Below are 24,548 nucleotides of genomic sequence, written 5' to 3' on the forward strand. Positions count from 1 at the left end.
CCCGGCGCGAGACAGCGCGGGGCGGGGCGGGCGTGCCGTGTCACGTGCACGGGGCGGGGCCAGCGGCCTCCACCCACGCACCTCCCGCTGCGTGCGTGCGTACGTGCGCGCGCCCGCCTTCCCGCCCGCCCGCGAGGCCCCGCCCCTCTCCCTCCCCCGCCCCCCCCGCCCGTGCGGTGTCTCGGCACCCGCAGCGCCGGGTGAGTGACCTTCGGGGCGCCGGGACGGGCTGGGGGGCCGCTCGCCATCCCCGGAGCGGCGCGGGGCTCGGCCTCCCGCCTGGGCACGGCCCCGGGCACGGCCCCGCCGCTGGCGGCTGAGGCGGCCTCGCCCCTCGCCGGGCGCAGGCGGGACGGGCTGGGTGTGCGGGGGGCGCTCCCGGGCCGCCTCCCGCCGCCCCCCGCCCCTTCTGGGGGCAGCGCCGGGTCCCGCGGGGGGCGGGCCGAGGGCTCGGCGGCCTGAGGGAGTTTCCGCGGGCCCCGGTGAGACTGAGGGGCGGGGGGGGACGGGAAGGTCTGAGCCCTGCGCCTGGGAGCAGTGAATGTTGGGCTCGGGCTCCGCCCCCGCTGCTAACCGCGTCCCGGGGGAGCGCGGGGCCGGCGGGCGGTGGCCGGGGGCGCCTCGGGGGTCGGGGCGGCGCCGCCGGTTTGGGCCCAGTTGTTTGTCCGCAGGCTCCTGTGTGTGTGAAAGTATTGCTGGGCTTGTTTCTGACTTGTTGCCGTGACTTAATAGCGTTCTGGGTTTTTTTTAAGCCATGTTCTGTTGGAGGGGAAAGAGGAAAAAAGCATGAAGCATAACCGGGCGTTTATTAGAAGAGAGATTGAAAAAAAAATAAAAGTAGGGCAGGAAAAGTTGAAGACTCAACCTTCTAAAATAGATACGCCTTTTTGTTTGGTTCTGTGGTTGACTTATGCATGGGAGCTGTTTCATATTCCTGTACAGAAGCAGTAGCCTGGGCCTTTAATGAAGCCTTTATGTACTTTCCAGTGGTGTTTTTCTTGTAACTGAAACTCCGTGCACTGGATAAAATGGAACAGCTGTTATGTGTTGGATTTCGAATGAATTTTTGTGTCTTGTTTCTATGTGTACACACAAAAAAATGGTAGTTAGTATGCAGTATCAGGGTTCTGGAAGCAAAGAAAAACACTTTTCCTAGATCAAGAGCCTTGCCTATAATTTATCTTGAGGTTTCTTTCTCTTCTTCCCTAGAAAATACTCTTAAAAAATAGAAGTGTTTTTAGAGGATCACTTCTTAAGGTGGTGTTGCATCTGTTACAATTTCTATTCACAGCTTAAAATTGTGTAAAGCTTACCTTGCTTGCAGTATACTTATTGAATGTTCATAACACAGTTGCTGCTTCTTGCCCTGTGCAACTATGCAGCATCTTTATCAGGTCACTGCCCCCAGATGGTCTGTTTTGCTGAGGGATCATGATGGGATTGATGTGTGTGGTATCAAGTGGTGGAAATCCAGTCATGTTCTGAAACAAGCTCTGCAGATTCTTTTCTCAAGTTAGAAATCTCACTGCTAAAATACACCTGTTACTTCTACCATGAAGTTTTAAAGCTTCAGCTTCCAACATTTGGATTTGCCTTTTCTGAGGGTAAAAGTATTTCTAAGTGTCTTCCATGTAGACACTGATGGGTAGTGATTGAAGCATGTCCTGCTCTTCTGTTACTGGGATAAATGAAATGGGATCCTGACCCCTATTTTATTTCAGTAATATATCTGAAAAGTTCTATACAACACGCTTCAGGTATTTGGAATATTTTGTTTGTTTGTTTTAGTGTTTCCTGTACTCTTTCCAGTAGTGGTTTACTCTTGATTCTGATTAATTGAAATATCCTGAATTACTTTAGAGTCCTTTATTCAATCAATACAATAGAATACAAGAAAAGGCAACCTTTCACCTCAATCAATGTTGCATTTAAACTTAATGTACTTGTCTAGAAACTTGCTTTGGCATTCCCTTGGTGCAACAGAGAGAGTGCATCGGGCCAGCCTTCCAACTCACAGGAAAATCAACATCTCCTTGTTTTTTCTCTCATTTGGCATTTGTTTTGGAGAGGATTTTAAAAAATGAAAACAACAAACAACCAAAAAAACCATGCAAGGCTGCTTTGTTAGGCATGAAAACATTGATTAAAGAGTCTGTTCATGGTTACTGGTAAGCAGTGTAACAACAGAACTGCAGATCTACTTTTAGTATGTTTTTGGCAGCATGGATATACTCGTGTGTACTCACTCTGAACTGTTTCTCAGGCCCATAAAGGATCTGGTCTGTATTGCTGTCTGTGTCTCCACTACCTGGTTCTCTTGTAGCACCAGGGAAATACCAACCTGCCCCTTTGCTCCAAAAAGCAGAGGTGGGACCTTGCAGAGAGACTGGCAAATGTCTTCTGTCTGACAGCCTAATGGCACGTGAGGTCAATGGATATTTTCTGAGTGGGCAAGGGAAAAGATTGTATTGAGGTTGTGATTCTAATAGATCAAGCATATATGGATCAGAATGATAAGGTTACACCAGCCAACTGACTGGGACGCTTCCTAAAGTGTTAAAATAGAAAGAAGGTCCCCACTTTGACTTTCTGGTGTTTTCAGGTATTTATTTTGCCTTGTAGAGATGGAACATAGAACCATTGTGGTTATCTATAGTGCTTGTACCAGTGTTATTGTTCTGGTACCTTAAGCTGTCTATAATTTAAATGTTGATAGTAACAAAATAGTTAAAGCATTTTTCTTTTTTCTATGTCTTGAAAGCCATATATAATCTATATATAGCAAAGCAATGTATTTATTAATCTGATGACAATTTTAACATGTTCTATTCAGGCAAGTTTCTTTTAAGAATGACCACAATCAAGTGTGGCAGAATAAATAGACTTTGGATTAAAATGAAAAAAACCAACCAAACAGCAACTCATTAATTAAATTATACTACTTTGGAGTGTGATGAAGGAACATATTTAGACTGTTTAGTGTGGAGGGATCTGGAAATACTAAAAAATAGTTGAAGGTAACTTGAATAACCATGTCTCTGATTATTAAATCCGTTTTTTTCTTAGGTGTACACAGATCCTGGGCTACTTTTTGGTTTTTTTTTTAATTTAATAACCTGTATCCTGCTGGCCAAGGAACCAGATTTGAGGTTGTTTTGGGTTTTTTCTTCCTTCCTCATTGAAAGAGCACAGTAGTGACTCCCTGTCCACTTCAGTAAGTATTGCTTTGAAAATAGTGCTCAGCTTGATTAAAATCTTGTTGCTTTTAGCTATACTTGAGCTAGTACATTTGCTGAAAGAGAAATGGTACTCGTCAGGATCTTGATGGCATTATTTCTTTCCTGAAGAGAGTGGGAGCATTGTTTCAAAAACTTGAAGAAATGAGTTTGTGAAAATTGGAAAGGAATGGATAAAATCAGGGTTATCTTACATGTTTAGAAAAATAAGCTTTCTCTTAATCAGTGAATGGAGCTACTTTTTTTCTCTTTCTTTTTCATAAATGGATAGTTATATAGCTATAAGATCTAGTTGTTTAGAACTAAGTATGGTTTTTGCCATTATATATAGATGGATAGATAAATAGATAGACAGGACAGAGTTGACTGCCACTTTTTTTTTTTATTGATTCCAGTAAAATACAGTTAAGACTGGTTTAAGATGTAGTTCTGTGACCTTATGTGCCTCTTCAGTTGACTTGTCATCAATTATGTAATACATTTCTGGTTCTATTAGGCATATTAAATTCCTACTCCTAAACTTCATTTACTTAGGAAAGCTATAGTTTGTATTAACTGCCTTTGTATTTTGTGTAAAATGAAAATTATTTACTTGAATGTCAAGGTTAACTTCCTGGTAATAAAATGATACACCTTTTCATTAGTACAGATACCAGAATAAGAACCTACTTTGTGTTTGAATCCAGGAACTTGCCACTCAAGTTAACCCCTTTAGCCATCTTTGTTTTTTTTTTTCTAGATGTCAGTTTGCTGCTAATGGGTGTAAGTAAACTAGACGTCTTGTACAGAAAGTTGCTTCTCACTAAACTTTTCATCAGAGGATGGGGAAAGCCAGAGGACCTGAAAAGGTGACTTGTTAAAAAATAACAGCATAAACAGTACTTTACAGTACCTAAAAATAATTAAAAAAACCCAACACTTGAAGTACCAACAATTGTTCCTATCTTGTATTAAAAAAAAGTGTGTTAAAGTTTGTTTTGTTCGGGAAATAATGTGTTTTATAACAAAGGAGGGAACAGATTTAAAAGAACTCAGAAAGGAATTTGCTAAAGGCTTGTGTTTAAAGAGGCTCTTCTGGAGAGAATGTGTATGTGTCCAATTACATTTTTCACTTACACATATATGATAACATACATCAAGCAACATCTCTGAAAAGTGTTTGCTATAAACAAAATTTGCTGAATTTTTGCAGTGGAATTGTTCTGTTGGGCGTTGAGGAGGATCTTACTAGCTTTCTTTAACTTCTTAATGGGCTTTAAAAGTCTAAGATTTAATCAGAAGTTTCTCTCACAGCCTAAAGTAGTTTATGCATAATTTTTAGATATCTACAAAATAAGAAAAAAAAAGGGAACTGTATCTTATTTTTTGAATATTTCCTGATTTTTATTAGTTTTTTTTAAGAGTAACACCTGGAAGTTGAGCACTTGCATTTATTAAGTTTAAAAATTGAGTAAATATGTTTTTCATTGTGTAGTATTTAAATAGGAAATGATAAATCTGCATTTAATAAGCTGATTCTTACGTATTTGCAAAACAATAAAGAAATTTTTTTTAAAACCTGAAATAAAATTTTGTTCACTTGGGGATAACAGTAGAGCTAGGTGAGAGCCTGTATATTTATTTAAGTCCAAGGGAACATCTCATCTTGACATTGCACTTGGATTGCTTTGTATATCTTTCTCCAGTTGATTTTTCTCTTCAGTACCAGACTTCTCTGCAAAACGAGGATGTTGGAGTTTTAAAATGTTTTGCTTACTTTCTTTGGAAAAAGCAAAAAATGTGTTTTGTTTTGCTTGTGGAATTTCTGTATTCTGTGTGTGTATATGAAATAGGACATTTTAATATTATCAAAACCTTCTCTTAAAAACTTTCAGGTTCTTGGTGGGACATGATGAAGTTTAATTCCTCCATCTTAATCTCCCCCCTAGCAGACAGATAACCTGCTATCTTTATAGGGGAGCTTCTGACTAATTCTTCTGTTAACTGTTGCAATACTGGCCAAGGCTTTCCACTTGCTGGGGGTTGATAAGGGTAATTACACTAATGTCAAACAGCAGTACAGACACATTGCTGGCAATAATAACTGTATCAGCTATGGCTCTTCTGTTTTCATAGTGCAGGGGGAAAAAACCTCTCACATGAGATCAAAAGTGAGGCAGGCTTGATGGCCTCCTGCTCTGAAAAGTGGAAGAAGAATTTGTTGAATGTATTGCCCTGGAAGGAGAAGATGAGCTGTTTCCCAACAGCCTGGCTTCACCTGGGTGAAAAAGGAAGAATGCCAGCTGCTCCTGACTTTTCCTGCTGATTAGTGGGAGGAGGGAGTACTAGGCCCTAGTGTGCGTGCCCTGTCATGCTAGAAACAGTGTCCACGTTGCTTTGGGCTTTTTTTCTTGTTTTTTTAAATTGATCAATGTGTAGCTCCATTAGAGGAATTTATTAAATTGCACCTCAATCATTAATTGGGGTTGGCTGGTACTACACACTACCCTACCTAGAAGTAATCTGAAGTTTTCTGTGCACACCGTTGTTGTGTTGATTGTTGATAGTTATGCGTTATCCTCAACTCATCAGCAAGAGTTGAAATTTCGCAACACATGCAAGATTTAGCCTTCAGTATCCTCCTAACTACAGAGCAAATATATGAACACAGCGTTTTTAGAGTATTTAGTGTCAGGCAAGAAGTCTCTTCATTTAGCTTACGCTTCACACTCGCATGTGTACTCGCAAGGTTACCTTTACCCTTATTTTCTCAGAAATACAAAGTGCATTTGCTATTCTGTATAAGAAAAGCAAGCTAAAGTAGAGCTATTTTTAATGTGTTAGTAAATTGGATTTTCTTTCTGTCCTTTTGGTTTGGTTTTCTTTGGTGTTGGGAAGGTGAACAGATAATTCCTGTTATACATTCTGTGTGCTTACAACCATAAGAAGGAGTAAGTTATTCTTAGCATAGCATATTTAAAGTTGAGAGGAACAGCTTGAGGGTATCTAGTCCAGATGTCTGTTTGAAAGCAAGGTAACTTTATGGTTGGTTCAAGTGATTTAGCACTTCATCCATTTCAGTTTTGAAAGTCCCTGGATGATGGAGATTATCCATAGTTTCCCTGGGGAATCTTCCAGGGCTTAACCACTACCATTGTGAAAAAATCTTTTACTGTGTTCCAGTAGGAATTTCTTATGTTGCAATGCACAGTCATTGCCTCTTCTCACTGTATACCTGAGAAGAGTCTTCTATAGTTTGCTCTGTAAGACTGCAGTCTGTTTAAGTAGCAGAAGAAAGGAAGTGCAAGATCTTGCAGTTTTATTATTGAGCTTTAAGATGTTTTCAACATAGCAGGTGTAAAATACTGTTTTAAGAGGTGTGCAACAAAAAGCAATGTACTTGAGATTTGTATTTTTTTTGTTTTGTGGGTTTTTTTTGTAACTTAGCCTGGTTAATTTGTAAATGCAAAGCTGACTTTGTAACTTAATTTCTTTGTGACTTTAGTTCCTGAAATTTTATATGTATATGTTTTCTCTTCTTTTTAGATTAAAAGTTGAATCTTCTCTACTTTCCTTTCAACAGAATATTTGAATTCAGAAAGATTATTGGAAACAGGGAAAAATGCCAGACCCTGGTTTCGAAAGATTACCCTGTGTTCATTGACAAGGTACTTAAAAGCAAGAGATGATGCAATTTAACTACATTTATTTTCTGATGTTATATAGAGGTGAAATCAACTTTGTACTTTTCAGGCTGTTGTTGCAGGATAAAAGAGTTGAATTGTGATGTTGTGTGAGATTTATGTTTTCCTGATGTTTGACATTATTGCAAAAAGGCTTGCTGTTGGGTTTGGCAATTGGGGAGCTGGGTTAAGGACTGCATAGAGACAGTAACTGACTTGACAGTTGTTCTGTATCAAGAAAAGGACATTAGCATTTATCTGTGAGGGAAGAGGAAGTGAGGCTGCAGAGGCAGAATAAATCAATGTACTGTGAGTTCTCAGATGCCCTTGACTGGAAAAAGGAGGCCCTGTACTTCCAAGTTAGATGTACAGATAGACATAATCATTGCTCTGAAGACTTTTCCATCTAGGAGTTGTGAATAAGGAGTCAGAAATGAAGAGCAGTTCTAAAGTTTGGTGTTACGCCTTTTTTTTTTTTTTTTCTTTTTTTTTTTTTTAAATTGAGCTGCTGTGGATAGAATTAAGAGGCAGTGGCACAAACATAAAATAGAGTTGGAAGGGATGGGAAAATGAGAAGTCACATTGGCTACTAGCAGAGAATGAAAGGAAAAGGAATAAAGCAGTGGCTGTGCAGGTACTTTTCCACAGTATGGAATGGAATGTCAGACCTTAAAGTTCAGAAAAATGCTTAAAACTTAGTATGTGTTTTTGAATTTACTTAAAGTGGGACAGCGTTAGACTTTATTCCTTGATTCCTTTAATAGATCATGTAATTAAAGCAAAGTTTGAAACAAATACTTTGACTGTGTCGATACAGAGACCTCAGCTTTCACGTATTTTGGTACATTTTTATCCTGTAATAAATTCTTCTCCTTTAAGAGGCTGGCTTTCAGAGCAAGTTAGACACCAATATGAAATACGCTGCTATCATCCAACTCTCTCTGTAGGTTGAGGAGCAATCCGACTGTAGAATCCTTGAGGGGCACTTCATTTCCCCGTTGACTCATTATGTCCCAGGTATCCTGCCAGTTGAATCTCTTGTAGCAAGGTAAGAGAAACCAAGTGATATTTCCTTTTTAAAACTAAAACTGCAGAGCAATAAGAATGTTCTATGAGTAGTCTGTGAAGCTAATTTATTGTAATGCAAGTTATCTGTAAAATTTCAAACTGTTTTTTGTACTAATCATGATATGATTAGTGCAAAAAAACTGTTGAAATAGATTTTGACCTCACAAGTAAATACAAATCTTACTTAAGTGATAGATTAATCTATGTATAAGTAATTCCTTTTTTTGAGTGTAGAATCATATTGCACAAAGCTATGGAATACCCTGGGTGTTTTCAAATTTTTGTTATTTTTCCCAATTAGCAGAATAGGCAGTAGTTTGTTTTTACATAGCAGGAGAAGCTGTATGAAGTAAGCATGTTGTGTTGTATTTGAAGGAACCATTCCAGCCTTCCATTTATGTTGAATACAAAACTATTGTGTGTATACTGAAATAGTAAGTTCATTCAATTGTAGCAGGGGAATCTGGTGCATTGCCAAAAAAGCAGGCATCCTCACAGAAAGCTGGATGATCCTAAATAATCAGAAGATACCTAATAGCAATTTTGCTGGTTTCACACTAATTGCCTGGCAGTTGAGGAGTGATTTTGGAAAGGGAGCATAATTTGTTTGCTTTTAGTTTTGAGCGAAACTTTAATGATGGAATTTTTTTCCCAAGCTTTGTTTAATAACTTAAACATAAAAATTTATCACTTGAAGTTGATACTGGCATTGCCAATTTTATTAGTATTACTGATTGATGTTTTTGTATGTACTTAAACATATAACATGAAGGAATGTCAGAAAAAGTTTGATAGTCAAAATGCTGCTTCACTTCCACCTCTGTTGGTTAGAGAAAGAAGCTGCCTCTTAGCATTATTGGACTAATTAGTGCTCTACTGGAAAATACACTATACAGTTTGTTTCCTTTTCTATGTTCTCTTATAATTTGTAGTCAAGTTAATTCTAATTTTTACACTGGACCACACTGACACAGTTCTGAAATGCCTTACAAATTTCCCTTAGGATCGTTGTGCTTTGTGTGAATACTTTTAACACTATTGTAGGTAAAATTGCTCCATCTTGTGGGGAGAATACTAGTGGCTCAGAAGTAATTTTTTTCCCCTGTGAAAACAACTTGAGTAGCAGATGTGAAGTAGTTGACATTAAGTGATTGCTGTTGGTTGCATAAAATAGTTTCATGATTTATTTGCTTCGTTTTTGATTTTTAAAAAATTTGAATATATTGCTCGTCTTAATCTTCAATTTCAGCTGTTGTGCCCTTAGGAGAAAAATAGCAATGCTGCCTAGGAGAGCTAGTCATACTTGTTTAGGCTTCTTTTCCTCTGAAGTTCCATTTCTACACTCTGCAAGATTTAAATTGTGACAATGAGGTAGTGGTCTTTTTTAGGAACATGATCTTACAGCTTGGCTCCTTCTCTTGTTTGGCACTTTTTATGTCCTACTTTTGGATTCCTTTCTTTGCTGGACGTGTTTGTGAAAAATGATATTGCTGAATCTCTGTCAGTTTGCCTGCATGAGTTATAAAAATACTTTATTCTGCCTTTATATAATCAATCTATCTGGGCCAGCTTGTAAACAGTTAGACTTAGTTTGTTAAAACAGCTGTTTGTTTCTCACAGATTTCAGTTCATCATACCCAGAAGATGGAATAGCAAGCACAGGCCTGTGTGCATTCATTTAGCAGGCACTGGAGATCATGTGAGTATGTAAAATGTAAAATTGATTGTTATTGAGAAATTAAGTGATCAGATTTTATCTTAATATATGTTTGTACATCTTATCTTTAGCACTTTTGGAGGAGACGCACATTAATGGCACGCCCAATGATTAAAGAAGCTTGTATGGCTTCTCTATTGCTAGAAAATCCTTATTATATCCTTTTGTGGGAAGCAAGATATTTATTCTTAATGTTCTTTCCAGAAGATAGAAACTTATCATTCTGGCATAATATGTACTTTGTGCATTCATTTCCAGTGGACAGAAGCGAAGTGTGGCCATTGCACGAAACACAATGTGAAACACAAAGAGAACATAGAAAAGGAAACTCCCTCAGTTAATAGCATATGTTACTTTTGCACCAAGTACTGTTTTTCTGTTTGTTTTTTGTTTTGTTTTGTTTTTTTCTGAAAATGTCTCCTACGGCATCTTACTGTAGTCATTACAGTACGAGTTCTGATCTGAATCTGTGTACTGATCAAAGTATCAATATGATTCCTGTAGCCACGACAGAGTGAAAACCATTCTTTCTACATCGTAATTGGTGACTTTTGAATGTATTAATGGTGGAAAAGGAAGTTGCCTCTCCTGCCTTCCATTCTCAAATGCAACTCTTTGATACCTCAGGTACTTTTGAGAAACTGAGTGCTATCATTAAGATTTGTTTTTTAAAAACCCCACTTTTTTACTGCATGTATACCTGACAAAAGTAAACTCTTGTGTTGCAAACTACATTTAACTTGATTTAGTTGCAGTTAAACATTGGGGATTTAAGTTCCAAATTTTTATCAGTGTGCTATTTATGTATGTTATTTATTTTATTTTACTTTATTTTTTGTTTTAATTGCCAATTTTTCATATAAACTTTTGATTTTCTTTAACTTGAGTCTTCTACATGGCTGTAGAAAACCCAAGGATCAATTGTAAGTATTACCATTGCATTAATGGATGCTGTGTTTTCCAAATGCCACTTTTTTTTTCCCCTTTTTTTCTCAAGAAACTCGAAGTACTATACACTTTGAAAGCTTACTAAGAAAAAAAAAAAAGTCTCAAGCATGGACCTCTCATAATCTCCTAATTGTCTGCCCTTTGCTAGGCTATTTTGTCATTTTTTGTGTTAAGGGATCACAGTGATCAGCAAATTTTGCACAAGATGACCTTTTAGTGTAGAGTGAGATGAGTGCGAGTGCAAGCAAATAGCAGTTTATATTCCTGATTCACAACTGTGCATGTACAAATGCCACAATTGTATTTCAGTCAGTTGTTAAGAATCTTTGTTCAGACAGCATGCTTTCCAGTTATATTTGCTAAGATTTTGCTTTTCCAAAGTATTTTCAGGGGACCACAGTCAGATGTGTAAATAAATTTGTTTCTTGTTTATTAGTCAGTGGAAACTATGTAATATTCAGTATTCTATGGGACTTGGCTCCCTCAGTCAGTTTCTTAATGTGAATTTAGAAGCCTAAGTAGGCAGTCCTGGATTTTTTGCTTTTCATATTTTCCGAACCACTTGTGTATAAACAGAATTCAACAGGCATTATGTGTCTGAGGCAAAGTTGTAGTTTGAGTCTACCAACATTTCTGGAAGTCCAAATATTAAGTGGTGTTTCAGTCCTTTTTACTCCTAGCTTGGACATTTAACAAACATGAATAGAAGATGTGTAGAAGGTTATTTAGTTGGAAAGCTGAAATTCTTTAACCTGTCCTTTCCATTAGGACTTCACTGTGAGCTCTGTCTCACACTAAGACGTTTTAGATTTTCTAGATTTTATTCAGATGTCAGCATTTGGATTTCCTAAATCCAAAAGCTTATAAAATTTGCTTTTAAGGAGAAAATTTTAATTAAAATGGCTTTTAGGTTTTCTTCAAAGCAGATGCTGAATTTTATTTTGACACATGAACCACTTTTTAATGTTCAGTATATTTACCAACAAAGATTATTCTTGTAAAATTGTTTTTTGATCAGAAAACTGCTTAAACATATGTATTTATTGTAGCATTTAGACGTGTAAGATTACTGGAAAATGACATGAGTGTGTGGGTGCTGGAATACACCCATTAGTGGAGTTCTTTCCGTTATTGAGGATCTGATGCAGAAGAATAAATTATATATTTTGGAGAGGATATTTCTTACTTCATTCTCAGTTGTCCAGCTTGACAGCTTAGTATAGGTATGATGTAGAGAAGGATTCTTTGAAAGGGGAGTGCTCAGCCTAATACCCAAGCCAGTAGCCGTCACTCTTCAGTACAAGGTTACAAAGCAGCAGTAGTGGTTTTAGTTAATATGCTAGTAGCAGCGTTTAATAAATATAGCAGCTGGAGAGGGCTGAGGAATCTCATAACAAAGCAGTAGGAAAGAATTACATTAGCTTATAAATACTGGTCTGCAGCAGCTCTGTTCATTTCTCCTGTGACTTGCATAGTAAGCTTTGTCCTTGTGCTTCAGAGTGTCTCAAATGTGATTGTATGCTGGCAGATGAGCCCAGTAGCCTTTTGTAGCCTGCCTGTGTGATACTGAAAATACAAAGCCCCCTCCCCAAATTAGAGATGTGTTAATCTGAAAATAATTTTTTTTTCAGTTTTTAGAGTCCCTCTGATGATTCAGCTGAATAGCTTTCTACTATTTTTTGTTTCTTCTGTTTTAATGCTTTGCAGTACATTACATGAATTCCTCAGTACCGTGACAAACTTCCCACTTTACAATTTCAGTCTTACAGTGACACTGATGAATGCTTCCAAAGCTGACATACTGATTGCTCTTCAAATGTTGTGTGCAATTTTTCAATCATGTAAAACAGGTAAATAAGAAAAAAAGGAAAAAAGGATTGTTTATGCAAATGAGATAGTGTATGTCTAGGAATGTATCACTTTGATTCTGTTTCTAAAAGATCTGTTGTAACTTTGCAGGATGAAAGATCACTACTAATGAGATTCTAATGTTGGTAATATCTGTTTCTAGAAGGCCAGGCTGTTAGTCATATTACATCAGAAGCCTAGCAGGGGTCTATTCCTAGTCTTCATTTAGATGAAAAAGTAGAAGTGCCAGAGAATCTGGACTTGCTTTTTCTCCTATTGAATCAATGGGAGTTCAGGTCCATAATTCTCTGGGTGTGTGATCAAGCTTTGTTTAAGAGTGTGTATGGAATGGTGTGAAATGTAAAAATCGAATCTTAGAAAATAAATCCTGTGTGTTCCTTTTCTGGGGAGAAAAGACGGTCGTGTTTAAAAAATGTTTCGGACCTGTTTGTGATGGGAGGAGCTCTTGTTCTAGAATCAGCAGCTCTTTTGCACTGGCTAGAGAGAGAAGGCTACGGACCGCTAGGGATGACTGGAATATCCATGGGAGGACATGTAAGCTTTTATATTTCCTGTTCAGTAATTTTTGTTTTAACTTCTCATTTGATCATTTAGCATACAGAAATAATTTGTTTTATAGTGTTGCTCTGACAAGTAGTTTAAAATAAACATTTAGAGTCATGAGAAACCAATTGTTGGCAATTCTCATGTTCTGTGGTGCTGAACTAGTATAATCCTCAGTAAGTACTGACAAATCATAGAGCCCTTTGTCAGCCATCTCCTGACAGGCTTAATATGAACGTAAGCTTCTCAGATAATTGTTTTTTTCCGTAAGGTAGGAAGAAGGTCTGTACTGATCAATTGCTAGTTCTCCCTCTTTTCGTTCATTCTGCTTGCTTAAACTTCTGTGTTTAAATGTTTTGTGTGAAATGCCTTCTCTTTGTAGGCATGTTGTAGTTCAGTTGACTTTTGGTCTCAGTTCTGTTCTCAACTCATTTTTTTCACTGATCATTGGTATTGATTAGAGAAGATTTCTGTGATGCAGTGGACAGCATTTTGTGTGTAACACTGTGCATATTTAAAATAAAACAGCGGTGTATTTGTAAGATACTTGAAAGAGTAATAAAAAGTTAAAATATTACTGCTTGTGTCTCCACAGATAGCCATTGGCCTGTGAGACAGGTATAAAGCTTATTAAGCCAATGCACCTCGGTTTTGCTGATCCTTGTTAAGTGCTAAGTAAATAACATGGGTAATGGTAGTGTCTAGTGAAGGAAAACAAGTTTTCCCCCAAAGCACAGTATTGTAATTTTAAATGTTGTAAATGTACAAAACAACTATGAATTATGTAAATGTCACCCTCCTGAAACCACAATTTTGGTCTTAACCGTTTCTTCCCTATCTTACTTGTAAGTTGGATTGGGAGTCTCAAACTGCTGTATGCACCCCTAACCATGCAGGAGACTTCAGGTGCTTTGCACATGCTAAAGGGATAACTGAGTACTGTGACCTACACCCGTAGTCATATACAGCATGGATATAGAAGGAGGCAAGATATGAGAGAGTTTGGAAACTCCTTTGAATTATCATTATTTTTTTCCATAGTCAAGTAATACACATTTTTTGCTAGTCCTGACTTACTCATATGACTTCTGGTACAATTTAAAACCAGGAAAATAAATAATATTTTATGTTGATCATCTTTAGAATGTGTTTTACAATAGAAGGTGGGTAGCAATAATTCAGTTCTACTCATGGGGAGAGCTGGAACTAAAAACAGAGAAGTCAGACTTCCTGGTTATCAGAGTGTAGATATATGGTGTTCTTGTAACTTTTTATTAATAAAAAAGAATTAGAATAGAATTATAGTTCAGTTGTAGAAACCCATTTATTAGAACATCTGGTACAGACGTGAGATATTTTATGTTAGAGAGTTTACACTGTTCAGTTTAGAGCAATAAAATAAAATTGGCGAGAACATATATAGCGAACTTCTGTATGTTGAGTTTCTTTGGTTTTTCATGAGATAAATAGAATATTGAGAAAAATGTGTTCTGAGAACTGATGTAAAAGTAATAGTTTAAACTTTAAAGGACAGAAGAAAAGGCCACTTAACATGCTGAATTACTTCTCCTTCACATTTTATTTCCAATGTACGAGTTTAAAAGTATAGAATTTTCAACAGTCCCTCTGTAGATTGCCTTAATTTTGCCTTGAAATAAGCTTGGAAAAGCTTGATGCAAATGCTTTATAAATATTTTTATTGTTTTAAACAACTGAAAAGTCAAAATGAATATTCCATTTGGAATTCTTGTAGCTGAAATGAAAACCCATTCAACCTTGACATTTGTCCTATCCAGGACAATCTTTATTGTTAGGGAAATAACTGAAAAATAGACTCTATCTTTGAAATGAGTGAAATTTTGTCTACCTGCCACAGTTAATAACTGCATATTTGTTTGATACTGTATAAATAAATACATTAAAAGGTGAAAACATTTTTTTCCCCATGTTGTGAATTCAACATGAAAATATGTAGTAAGTAAGTGTCTTTGATTCTAGATGGCTTCACTGGCAGTGACAAACTGGCCTAAACCATTGCCATTGATTCCCTGTCTTTCCTGGTCAACAGCCTCTGCAGTCTTTACTACGGTAATTACTGAAGATTTTTGTTAATATGCTAGAGTGTAATCAGATATCTGAGTCAAAAGGTTTGGGTGGGCCACATTCACCTTTTCAGTTAACCCATTTAATCACCCTGGCCTCTGTGAGTGACTAGTGACAAAAACCAGCCTTCCTGCTCAGTGTATACAGCACATGATAAGGAAGGTAGCTTTGAGCTACTGCAGAGGGTCATGTACCAAATGAGGGGCTGGGGCTGGTTTGTGGGACAATGATTAAGAGTTCTGGGCTGGGCCTGGCTTAAATAGTTGGGTGATAATGTGCTGCTACCATGAGGGGTAGCTGTTTTCACTCCTGCTGCTGGAGTAGGTTAATATAATAGACTGGCTTTGACACCTGTTGTTGGTTTAGCCCAGTCTAGATGTGTGTAAACTCTAAGTGGGACTGTTTTCTGTGGGTTTTTTTTTCCTTTTTTTTTATTTTTTTTTTTTTAAAGGAAGGTGGGTTTCTAAGCCCTAGGTTATAGTATGTGCTTATCTTTGGTTACAATAATTCTAAGGCTTATCTGGAATCTTGGTCAGAATTCCATTGGAAAAATTAAGTCACAGAGAGGAACAGTTTTCTCTGTGCATCATCATTTTAGAATCAACTCTGAGTTTCACTTGTGTACTGGACGCTTGTGTTTATAATCTCAGGGTGTGTTGAGCAAAGCAGTAAACTGGAGAGAGCTAGAGAAACAGTATTTTACGGAGACTGTTTATGAAGAAGAAATAATTCAAATGCTTGAATACTGTGGAGTAAGTATAGTTAACTTTTCCTATTTACAGTTGCAAAATAACAATGTGGCTTTTACAGTAAAAGTAGCCAGTTGTCAGCTAAAACATGTTTACCTGTTGTTTTATTATGCTTTTGATAAATCTAATCTTTGAAGGAAAACCTGAAATCCAGAAACTCATATTTTGCATGTATAATGTGTATTAAACATAGCCCTTGCTACAAGTTTTCTCTGTAACCACAATTAGTGTAATCTGAAACATAAAATGAATTAAATCGGAACACTGAAGCTGTAGATTGTATTTCCCTGTAACTGGCTTTTTAGTCTGGAAAGCAAATAGCCTGGCGTGTAAATATAAAAATGTGATTTCTTGCCCTTTGAAGCAGTTAGTTCCAAATATACACTGCTGCAGAATATTTTTAATATGTAGCAACACTAAATTACTTTTCTACTTTGTTTAGAGTGCTAGGTCTCTGTATTTCTGTTTCCGTGTGTGATGCTAACCTTCCCTTGTCTTCAGCATTTATTGTACAGGTAGTTGGGATAAACATGAGATAGAGCTTTTGGAATTAGCTTCTTGCTCCTTATGAAATGTACTTTACTGGCTGCATTTTTTTTTTTTTTTTGCCATTTTCTTGACTCTTTTTGACTAGAGTTGGAAGACTCTTCCCAAGGGAAATTTCATCGCCTCAGCTCTCTTCTGGATGGGAGGAAGAAGTTTTTGGGAACTGCTTATATTTTGCAATACTAATGTTCTAGCCAATTCTGATAATTAACTTTTTCCTACGAGTCTTTGGCTTATGGTAGTTCTTTTTAAACTATCTTAGGAGAGAAAGGGCTGGAGTGGAGATAGTTACTTAGGCACTTGTCATTTAAGTATAATACACTCCAGGGACACTGATGGAAAAAAGAAACATTTCATGTTCATTTTGTGTTTTCCTAGAATTTAGAGGCAGTAGAGTTTTCTGTCCTAAACCTAACATTAGATCTGGCCAAAAACGTTTATTGCTGTTGCATGTCTTTCTTAATGTCTATGAAAAATTGCTGTGTTACTTTTTTAAGACTTTGCCACAAAGATATTACTGCTTTTTTGAGAGTGGAAACAGATATCTGAGAAATGCATAGCTCTTCATGAGTTGTTTGCCCAGAAGTTTGAGCTTACATGGCTGCAGCTATGAATTCAGAGATTAATACAGAATTAAAAACAGACAAACAATTGAATCATAAGCTACCATATGTAAGTACTTCCTGCATTCTTTAAACTGACAGAAATTTAGAATTATCAAGAGGTTGTGATGATCAGGATTTAATTAATTGAGTGACATGTAGGCTGAAAAGAGCAAGTACTGTACGCAGTGCTGTTTGTGCCTTTTTTTTATTATTAACAGTTGATTTTAAAAATAAGATTATCCAACTGGTTAACCCTTATCAAATGATCTGGTGTCTTTGTTTAGACAGATTCTTTCAAGATGGGACAAGACTTTGTTAAAAACTTCCCTGACAGTGTGGACAGCCTGGTGGATGTAGACATGACATCCAGAATGTTCAACCTTAATTCCACAATCAAGACTGTATCTAAAGAAGCTGTTCACAGCTTTACCACAAATAAAAGTACTCCAAGTGCCTCATCAGAAAGACTCTTAGTACATGATTCACCTAAAATGCAGTGTATAAATCAAACATTTTCAACCAGTAGCAATAGCAATAAAAACTTAACCAGCCCAGAAGGATACAGGATAAATAAAAGAATAAAGAGTGACACTTTACAGAGAGAATCCTTACGGTTCATGAAAGGAGTAATGGATGAATGTACCCATGTAGGTAATTTCTCGGGTAAGTATTTTTTTTAATGTGCTGTTAGGAAAACTTAATAAAATACTGTGGAAGAAAAAGGTATTTTCTTCCTTCTCCAGTGTGTAACCTGTTGGCACTTTAGCTGAAATATGAAAATATCTTCAATGTTATTCAGTAACATCTTTAACATTCAGTAACATATTTACCATTCTGTTTCTGATTGTTTCTCTAGTTCTTCTTAATGGCCAGCTAATGATAATATGAATTACAAATTTATCTTTCAGCATATTTGCTCATTTCTCTCTGGCTTGCTGTGGCTATTTTCAGATATGAGTCAGTGCAAATTTGTATTATTTAAAAGAACAAAACATCTGTGTGATATCTAGTAATATTAATCTGATTAATTTGCTAATAAGGTTTTTCAAGCAGATTCAAGTAAAAATAAAGCAGGAATCTTCAGATAGAAAGCCTACATAGCTGAGAACCAAGCTCGAATGATACTTTTAGGCAAAGTATGGACTCTCGACATGTCCCAGAGCATATTTTTAGCTTCAGACAGGTTTCTGTCAGAGCTATCTTTCAGTGTCAAAGCACTGTTGATCCTGAGACCCCTGCACTACCTCGTTTTTGAGTTCTGGCATCTCCACAGGTAAATGTTAAAAAAAAAAAATAAAAAAAAAATTCCCAAGTTTTCTACACTAGATTACTTGACTTGGATAATGTCCCAGATCACTGCTAGCTGGGGATGTTTTGTGACAGATACCAGAGAAGTGTTTTCTTTAAAGCTTTAAAAGTTACGTCAGTAGACAGAAAAAACCCGGTAAACGTTATTCTAGGTACTGACATTCTTGTTTATCTAGACACTTATCCAGGTATCACTTAGCTTAGGTTTCTCTTGAAGCTTAAGAGGATCTGTGATCCTAATGCGCTTGTCAAAGTGATGTAGTTCTTTTTGTCAGTTGTCTCCCAGGTGTCTTCATAATCTGGGAGACATCTCATCCCCTGCCAGGGCACTCTTGGGAGCGTGTCTAGAGAGTAGCTTCAGAAAATTGCCTAACATTCAGATGTCATGGAAACTTGAATGGAAGACTGGGATCTATCTTGGCATTACATATCCTCTATACATGATCTAGTATGTATGAAAGGAGAGGGTCTGAATTATTTGTGACACCCCATTTTAAAACATTTTGGCTTGTTACTGTTTACCATATCACACATTTTTTGTGAAGAGAGGACTGTTCTGTGCTCAACATCATTCTGGTGTTATTTTTCTCAACATCATTTTGGCATTATTCCTGTCTACCAGTAATCAAGATCGGTGTGATTCTGCGTATGAGTAATTAGTATATATAACAATATGTTGAGCTTTTTATGTTGTAACTAAAACATACAGAGAACGGGAAAGAAAGTGAACATAAAATACTCTTTGTCTGCCCTCTCATATGAAAAGTTGTCTTTTTTCCTCTCCTTGAGGAAAAATAAAATATATGAAGCTTCTGCTCTTTTGATTTTCAGATGTCTCCTAGTTCTTTTTCACTGAAGAAGAGAGATCTCGGAGAACTTACCTGGATGCTATAGAGTTTTAAGAGAAAAGACAATTCTCCTGTCATTCATCAGAGACTTGTGAAGTTTCCTGCTCTAAGGCAGGGAAGGGGATTAATTAGTTTGTTTTCCTATTGATGGCCTCTTTACTCTAATGTCAAAAATCAGATAAATTCTGCTGGAGGCTTCAGAAAATATACTTTTATTAAAGCTTAGAATAACTTTAATTTTTTTAGAAATAGCATAATTACAACAGAAATCTCAGCTGACGTGTTTCTTTTTCTTTCCTTAAAATTTAATTTTTCTTTATTTTTTCTTTAGTTCCAGTTGACCCAAGTTTAATCATAGTAGTTCAAGCTAAGGAGGATGCATATATTCCCCGAACTGGGGTACGCAGTCTTCAAGAAATCTGGCCTGGGTGTGAAATCAGGTATCTGGATGGAGGTCATGTCAGTGCCTACCTCTTCAAACAAGGACTCTTTAGGTAAGGTAAACAGGAAAGTTTAAAAATAGTTGAGAGCTTAATACCATAATTTTGAGACATCGTTTTTCCTCTAAAAGCAAGTTTATAATTACTCTAAAGCACTACTTTGAAGAAAAAGTTATCAGATCTCAAATAATTTAAAGAGAAGGTCAGTGTTTCCATTTTGTGAAGAAAGATGAGGTGCAACATAGCTTGGATTGGTCAGTAAGCCTGTGGCAAGAGGATGATCCTTCTCACTCTTGATTTCCTATAAAAGCTTTTAGTTAGGATGTTTACTGGACACTAGAAAATATTTTTTAAGCAGTGACTGCTTATATTGTATTGTGCAGCTCTTGTCTTTTTGCTAATGTTATCTTCTGAGAGTTAAAAAAGCCACACATTGAAAATGAGAATTAAAATGTGAACTTGGCTGCAAATGAGTAGCACTTGTGTGAATTCATGCATTAATAATACTAGAGGATGACTTTCCAAGGACAGTTACCTCAATCAGTTATATAAATGTAGTTCCTTAGTTTATAGAAGTTAAGTACTTGTGCTAGTTATTTTAAAATATAAGGAATTAGTAAGAGTGTACATCCCTTTTAGGAAGCCTAAGCAGCACAAAAAATAATAGCAATATACTGGGTCAAGGTATACTAACCACTAGTTTATTGCTATTTAAAACTTCAGCCTTATTTTATGACAGTTGCTCAAAACTGAGTAATTATGGATGTATCTCTGACTCACTTCCTGACATACTTGAGTAGAAAACTCCTCCATTAACATTTGCAAGCATATTGAAGTTGGTAAACAGTACCTCTCCACTTTGGAACATGTTACTGGCTTGAAGTGAGAGATCCCAGAAATAAGTGAAGGAGAAAAAAACTATTCAAGATCATATTTTTGTAGAAAGCTCTTTTGAAATCGTGATGATAGCTTTATCAATATATGTGTAAATATATGGAAATACCCCACTTGTATCTGCCCTTTCCCAAATGATACAAGGGATCTTTTTTATTTGTTTTAGACAAGCAATTTATGATGCATTTGACCGCTTTCTTCAGAAGTATGCCATGTGAAAGTGCTGGTCATGTGTTTAAACTGATCTCATCTGTACTTCTGCTCACTGGAATTCACACATGGAAAACAAGCCTCTTGCAACATTGATTAGATGGTCACTGGCTTTGTCTTAGGTAACAATTATCAAAAATGGTAAAGTACCAGCGTAACTAATTTCAACCCAGTGCTGTTCTGACACACTTACTTCAGCTTTACCTGTGAGAAAACACTGGTGGCATTTGTTAGCACATGAATGGTCCATGTACTTCACATTTAATCATGTTGTGTATTCCTTAAATTCTGAATAAATGCTGAATTGTGGAAAATCAATGGAAAATAAACCGATCTACTCATTGAAAGAATGTACAGTTTGCTATAGGGCTAAGATCTCTCCTGTATTTAGTGTATTTCTAGTTTGTTCCAGGTACTTTGTTTTCCTCTTGCTTCCATGTCCCCTTGCTGTTCCTATTGTGTTGTACTATGGCTTTGCCAGCACTTGGCCTCCTCTTTGTCACTGATTTTCTCTTATGAATTGAAAATGAACTATAATAGAAAGGACAGCATCAAACCTTGCAAAAAGAGACTTTCAAAATTCAACTAAAAGTGAGAGACACTTTTTTATTGAATGTGTCCATGAGATTTTTCTGCCACTGTGTTAAACGGTGCTGTTTCAGAAGGATCATGTAGCAATTCATTTATCAGTTTCACAAAACTGGAATAAGTGAAAATGGAGTGTGCTAATTATCTGTTTACATGCATTGAGCTGGATAACAAACTTACAGATTTTTTTTTTCTGTCAAAGCAGTGGCAAAAGGAGTCTGATTCTTAGCAGTTAAATCGACAGCAGATTATATGGTGCTATACAGACCTGTTGGAAGTAATTCAGCAGGTCCTTTTTAAAGTGCAGTCACTGCTGATATGCAAAATGCAATTTCACTGTATAATGTTAAAAATGTATGTGAGACTAAGGATTTTCAGAATAGTTAGATTAGCTCCTTATTTTCCAACAGTTGTTTTTTTTTAATTGGATGGATAATTAAAAAAATAAGGATTATGAATGCATTTAAGAAAATCCAAAGTCTGTTGTTTCTGCTTTTGGGATCAAAAATGCCAACAAATTACAGTAAAATAAAAGGTTGTCGTGCATCAGCTGTATATGGTATCCATCCACATCTTATTTTGTTGTGATCTCTTGAAATATTATTTTAAAGCTATTTTGCAGAAAAACTGAAAACTCAGACCACTTCAGTATTAACTTCAGTACAGTAATGACCAGAGTTACCAGAAACAAACAGAAAAAAATCCAGCCATTTCTTGGAGTATGTGACTTCTACACCTTTCAAGTCAAGCACTTCATTGATCTCCATGGTTAGTGTAATGGTTTTTTAATAGGCAGAGTATGAAGCAAACAAAGCTCAGTTTATATGAATATATTCTTTTGAATTTTAGTCTGGCAGACAGGACTGGGAAGAAATCACTGTTTGCTTAAAATCAGATAAGTTCAGGTAAAACTGAAGTGCAACAATTTGTAATAACCCAGACTATTTATACAAAGTTCCTGAAAATGCAGAAGTTCTATTCTGTTGGAAGGTAAATTACTTATTTCAAGTTTTTTTCCATCATTTCTTTAGACAGTGTTGTTTTTTTAATATATAACAGGGAGCAAGTGTGAAGCAACTAGCACATTTAAATGTAGTAGAATACTGAATGATGAAAGGTTAGAAATAAAATATAAGTAAGCTTACTATTTTAAAATTGAAGTCTTGAATGCTATACTGAAAGATTTATGGGGAATACATTTTACAAGCTCATTCATCAACTAAGAGTGTTATACAAGACCATTGTCTGCTGTTCCCCAACTTTTGAGATCTCACATTTTAAATGTGTTTCTGTGCTTTATGTCTTGTTTCTGTTGCAGTGATGAGAAAGGGAGATAACTGGTGGCAAGGGAGAGGGCTTGAATAAATGGAAGAGAGAAAAGACAGATTTTGTAAGGTGGGGAGTAAGCAAGTTCTTCTCTATGCTACAAAGTATAACATGCCAAAGTAAATATTTTCAAAGCGCACAATACTAGGAATTACACAACTGATGGGAACTTGACATCCTGAGGTTAGTGTTCTGATGATATTACTAACAGGGTTTAACTTGCCAAAAGGGCATAATATTCACAGAAGCAGATTTATGCTAATGCAAATCCTGTTTGTGACAGTGTCTTTTGGGATAAGTAGTGAAAGACTTGTCTCTGACAAGAGTGAGAAGTCACACTCTGCTGTGTAACTGAAGTAATGTTGCCCAATATGAAAGCCCAGTAAGAAGCATGTAAGAAATTTCTCAGGTTAGAATAACAAAAAGGAAAAAAAAAATAGCTCTGTGGTCTAATTCTGTCAGTTATCAGACACAGGAAGCTATTAACTGGTCTGTGAAGGGGGGTTCTTGCAGTGCAAATGTTTTTAACCTTTGCAAAATTGACTTTTTAAACTAGATTTTAAGATTAAATTCTAAGAAAGCATTAGTAATTATTCACTTTGATGTTAAATGAGAGTGTGATTTTAATCAGCAATTGCATGAGAAAAATATTGGAATAAAGTTCCTGCACTTAATCCTAAGAGCAGGTAAGCCATTCTGTATGTCTTAAATTTATTGTAAAACTGGCCTTGGTAATTTTTTTGTTTTAATGTTTTTCAATAAAAATCCTAGAAAAACAGGTGTGAATTAGTTTTTTTTCTTTCTGACTGACAAATTCAAAATGCATCTCGCTGTCATCTTGTAATCCTTTGTATTGCTACTAGTACTGTAGCACAAGAAGAGTAGTAAATCTACAGTTAGAAGGGAAAAGCTTCACATAACAGTGAGAGTGCTTTCATGTTTTTCTTCATGCAATACCTAGTAAAGAAAATAGGCATGTCTCATCTAATTAAGGTACCGTTGTGATCACAATTTTAGACTTTTAAGTGGCTTCATTGTGCTAGAATGTCCTGGATTTATTTGAAATCCCTTCTACTTTTAAAAGGATCCAAAACTACAATTTCTTGTTGCTGCGTTCCAAGCAAGGGTGTGTTGTACTATAATGAACTCTGAGCATATGGTAGGACTGTCCAACTGTAGTTGAAGAAATTGCCCCTGCTGTTGATAGTGGTTGCTCTGGCAGGGTGGGATGGTGGTGGGAGGGTTTGGGAGTGCTGCTGCAGGGAGAAGAGGAGGCTGTTTCATCACCTGCAGCAAGTCTGTCTTATGAATGGGGGTGTCACACGCTAGCTGGAAGGCTGCTTTGCACAGATAGCTGTAAATGTTACTGGCAGATGCATCTTGGAGTCTTAAGGGTGTTTATATGAAAAAGCAAAATAAAGTCTTGGACAGTTGTGGCTTTCTCTGTGGAACTGGAGCAGTTATTCTGACCAAAGACAGCCAGTTATACCCAGCAACCAAGATGCAGTCAATTTTATTTTGTTGCTCAGTTAGGCTGTCTGAAAAGTGAAGGCTGTGGTAACACCTTCATGTGCTAAGACTGACAAAACATGAGAATAGCATGGGTGGTGTGTTTGCATTAAAAAGGAAATGCTCAGGACAGTGAGAGGTTAGGTCTGATGTGTCATCTGTGAATAAACCAAGTAATTTTTTTCTTTTTAGTGTTTTCTGTACACATTTCTCTCCTGCTGATGACCATCTAGAGCAGAACACATTTAATCATTGAATGAAGCTTTTTGTATTTTTTTTCCCCCAGTCTGAAAAACACCCCCCTCAAAAGTGAGGGCTCAGCAATTTTTTGAGAGAGGATAGGTCACTTGTGTTGTATTACTCTAGAAGGTCTGCAAAA

The 24,548-nt window shown here is 36.8% G+C and overlaps 1 protein-coding gene across 6 annotated transcripts; it reads left to right on the forward strand.

Moving 5' to 3' along the window:
- Nucleotides 1–224: 224 nt before the first annotated feature.
- On the forward strand, nucleotides 225–23,436 carry ABHD18 (abhydrolase domain containing 18). 6 transcript variants are annotated; one of them, XM_051617520.1, is made up of 14 exons: nucleotides 225–482; nucleotides 3,067–3,214; nucleotides 3,976–4,084; nucleotides 6,799–6,883; nucleotides 7,846–7,946; nucleotides 9,587–9,665; nucleotides 9,755–9,839; nucleotides 10,579–10,606; nucleotides 12,896–13,034; nucleotides 15,042–15,131; nucleotides 15,797–15,898; nucleotides 17,331–17,709; nucleotides 19,534–19,696; nucleotides 20,703–23,436. In XM_051617520.1, exons 3-14 carry the CDS (start codon nucleotides 3,993–3,995, stop codon nucleotides 20,752–20,754), a joined length of 1,395 nt encoding a protein of 464 aa, XP_051473480.1. In that variant the 5' UTR covers nucleotides 225–482; nucleotides 3,067–3,214; nucleotides 3,976–3,992; the 3' UTR covers nucleotides 20,755–23,436. The 6 variants fall into 6 exon arrangements, with proteins under 6 accessions (XP_051473480.1, XP_051473477.1, XP_051473479.1 ...); XM_051617516.1 differs by lacking the exons at nucleotides 225–482; nucleotides 3,067–3,214; nucleotides 3,976–4,084; ... (2 more) ...; nucleotides 9,587–9,665; nucleotides 9,755–9,839 and adding an exon at nucleotides 12,393–12,481 and having other exon boundaries at nucleotides 10,569–10,606; XM_051617517.1 differs by lacking the exons at nucleotides 225–482; nucleotides 3,067–3,214; nucleotides 3,976–4,084; ... (2 more) ...; nucleotides 9,755–9,839; nucleotides 10,579–10,606 and having other exon boundaries at nucleotides 9,593–9,665.
- Nucleotides 23,437–24,548: the final 1,112 nt, after the last annotated feature.

This window comes from Apus apus, chromosome 4 (genome assembly GCF_020740795.1).
Source record: "Apus apus isolate bApuApu2 chromosome 4, bApuApu2.pri.cur, whole genome shotgun sequence".
In the NCBI taxonomy this organism is placed as follows: domain Eukaryota; kingdom Metazoa; phylum Chordata; class Aves; order Apodiformes; family Apodidae; genus Apus; species Apus apus.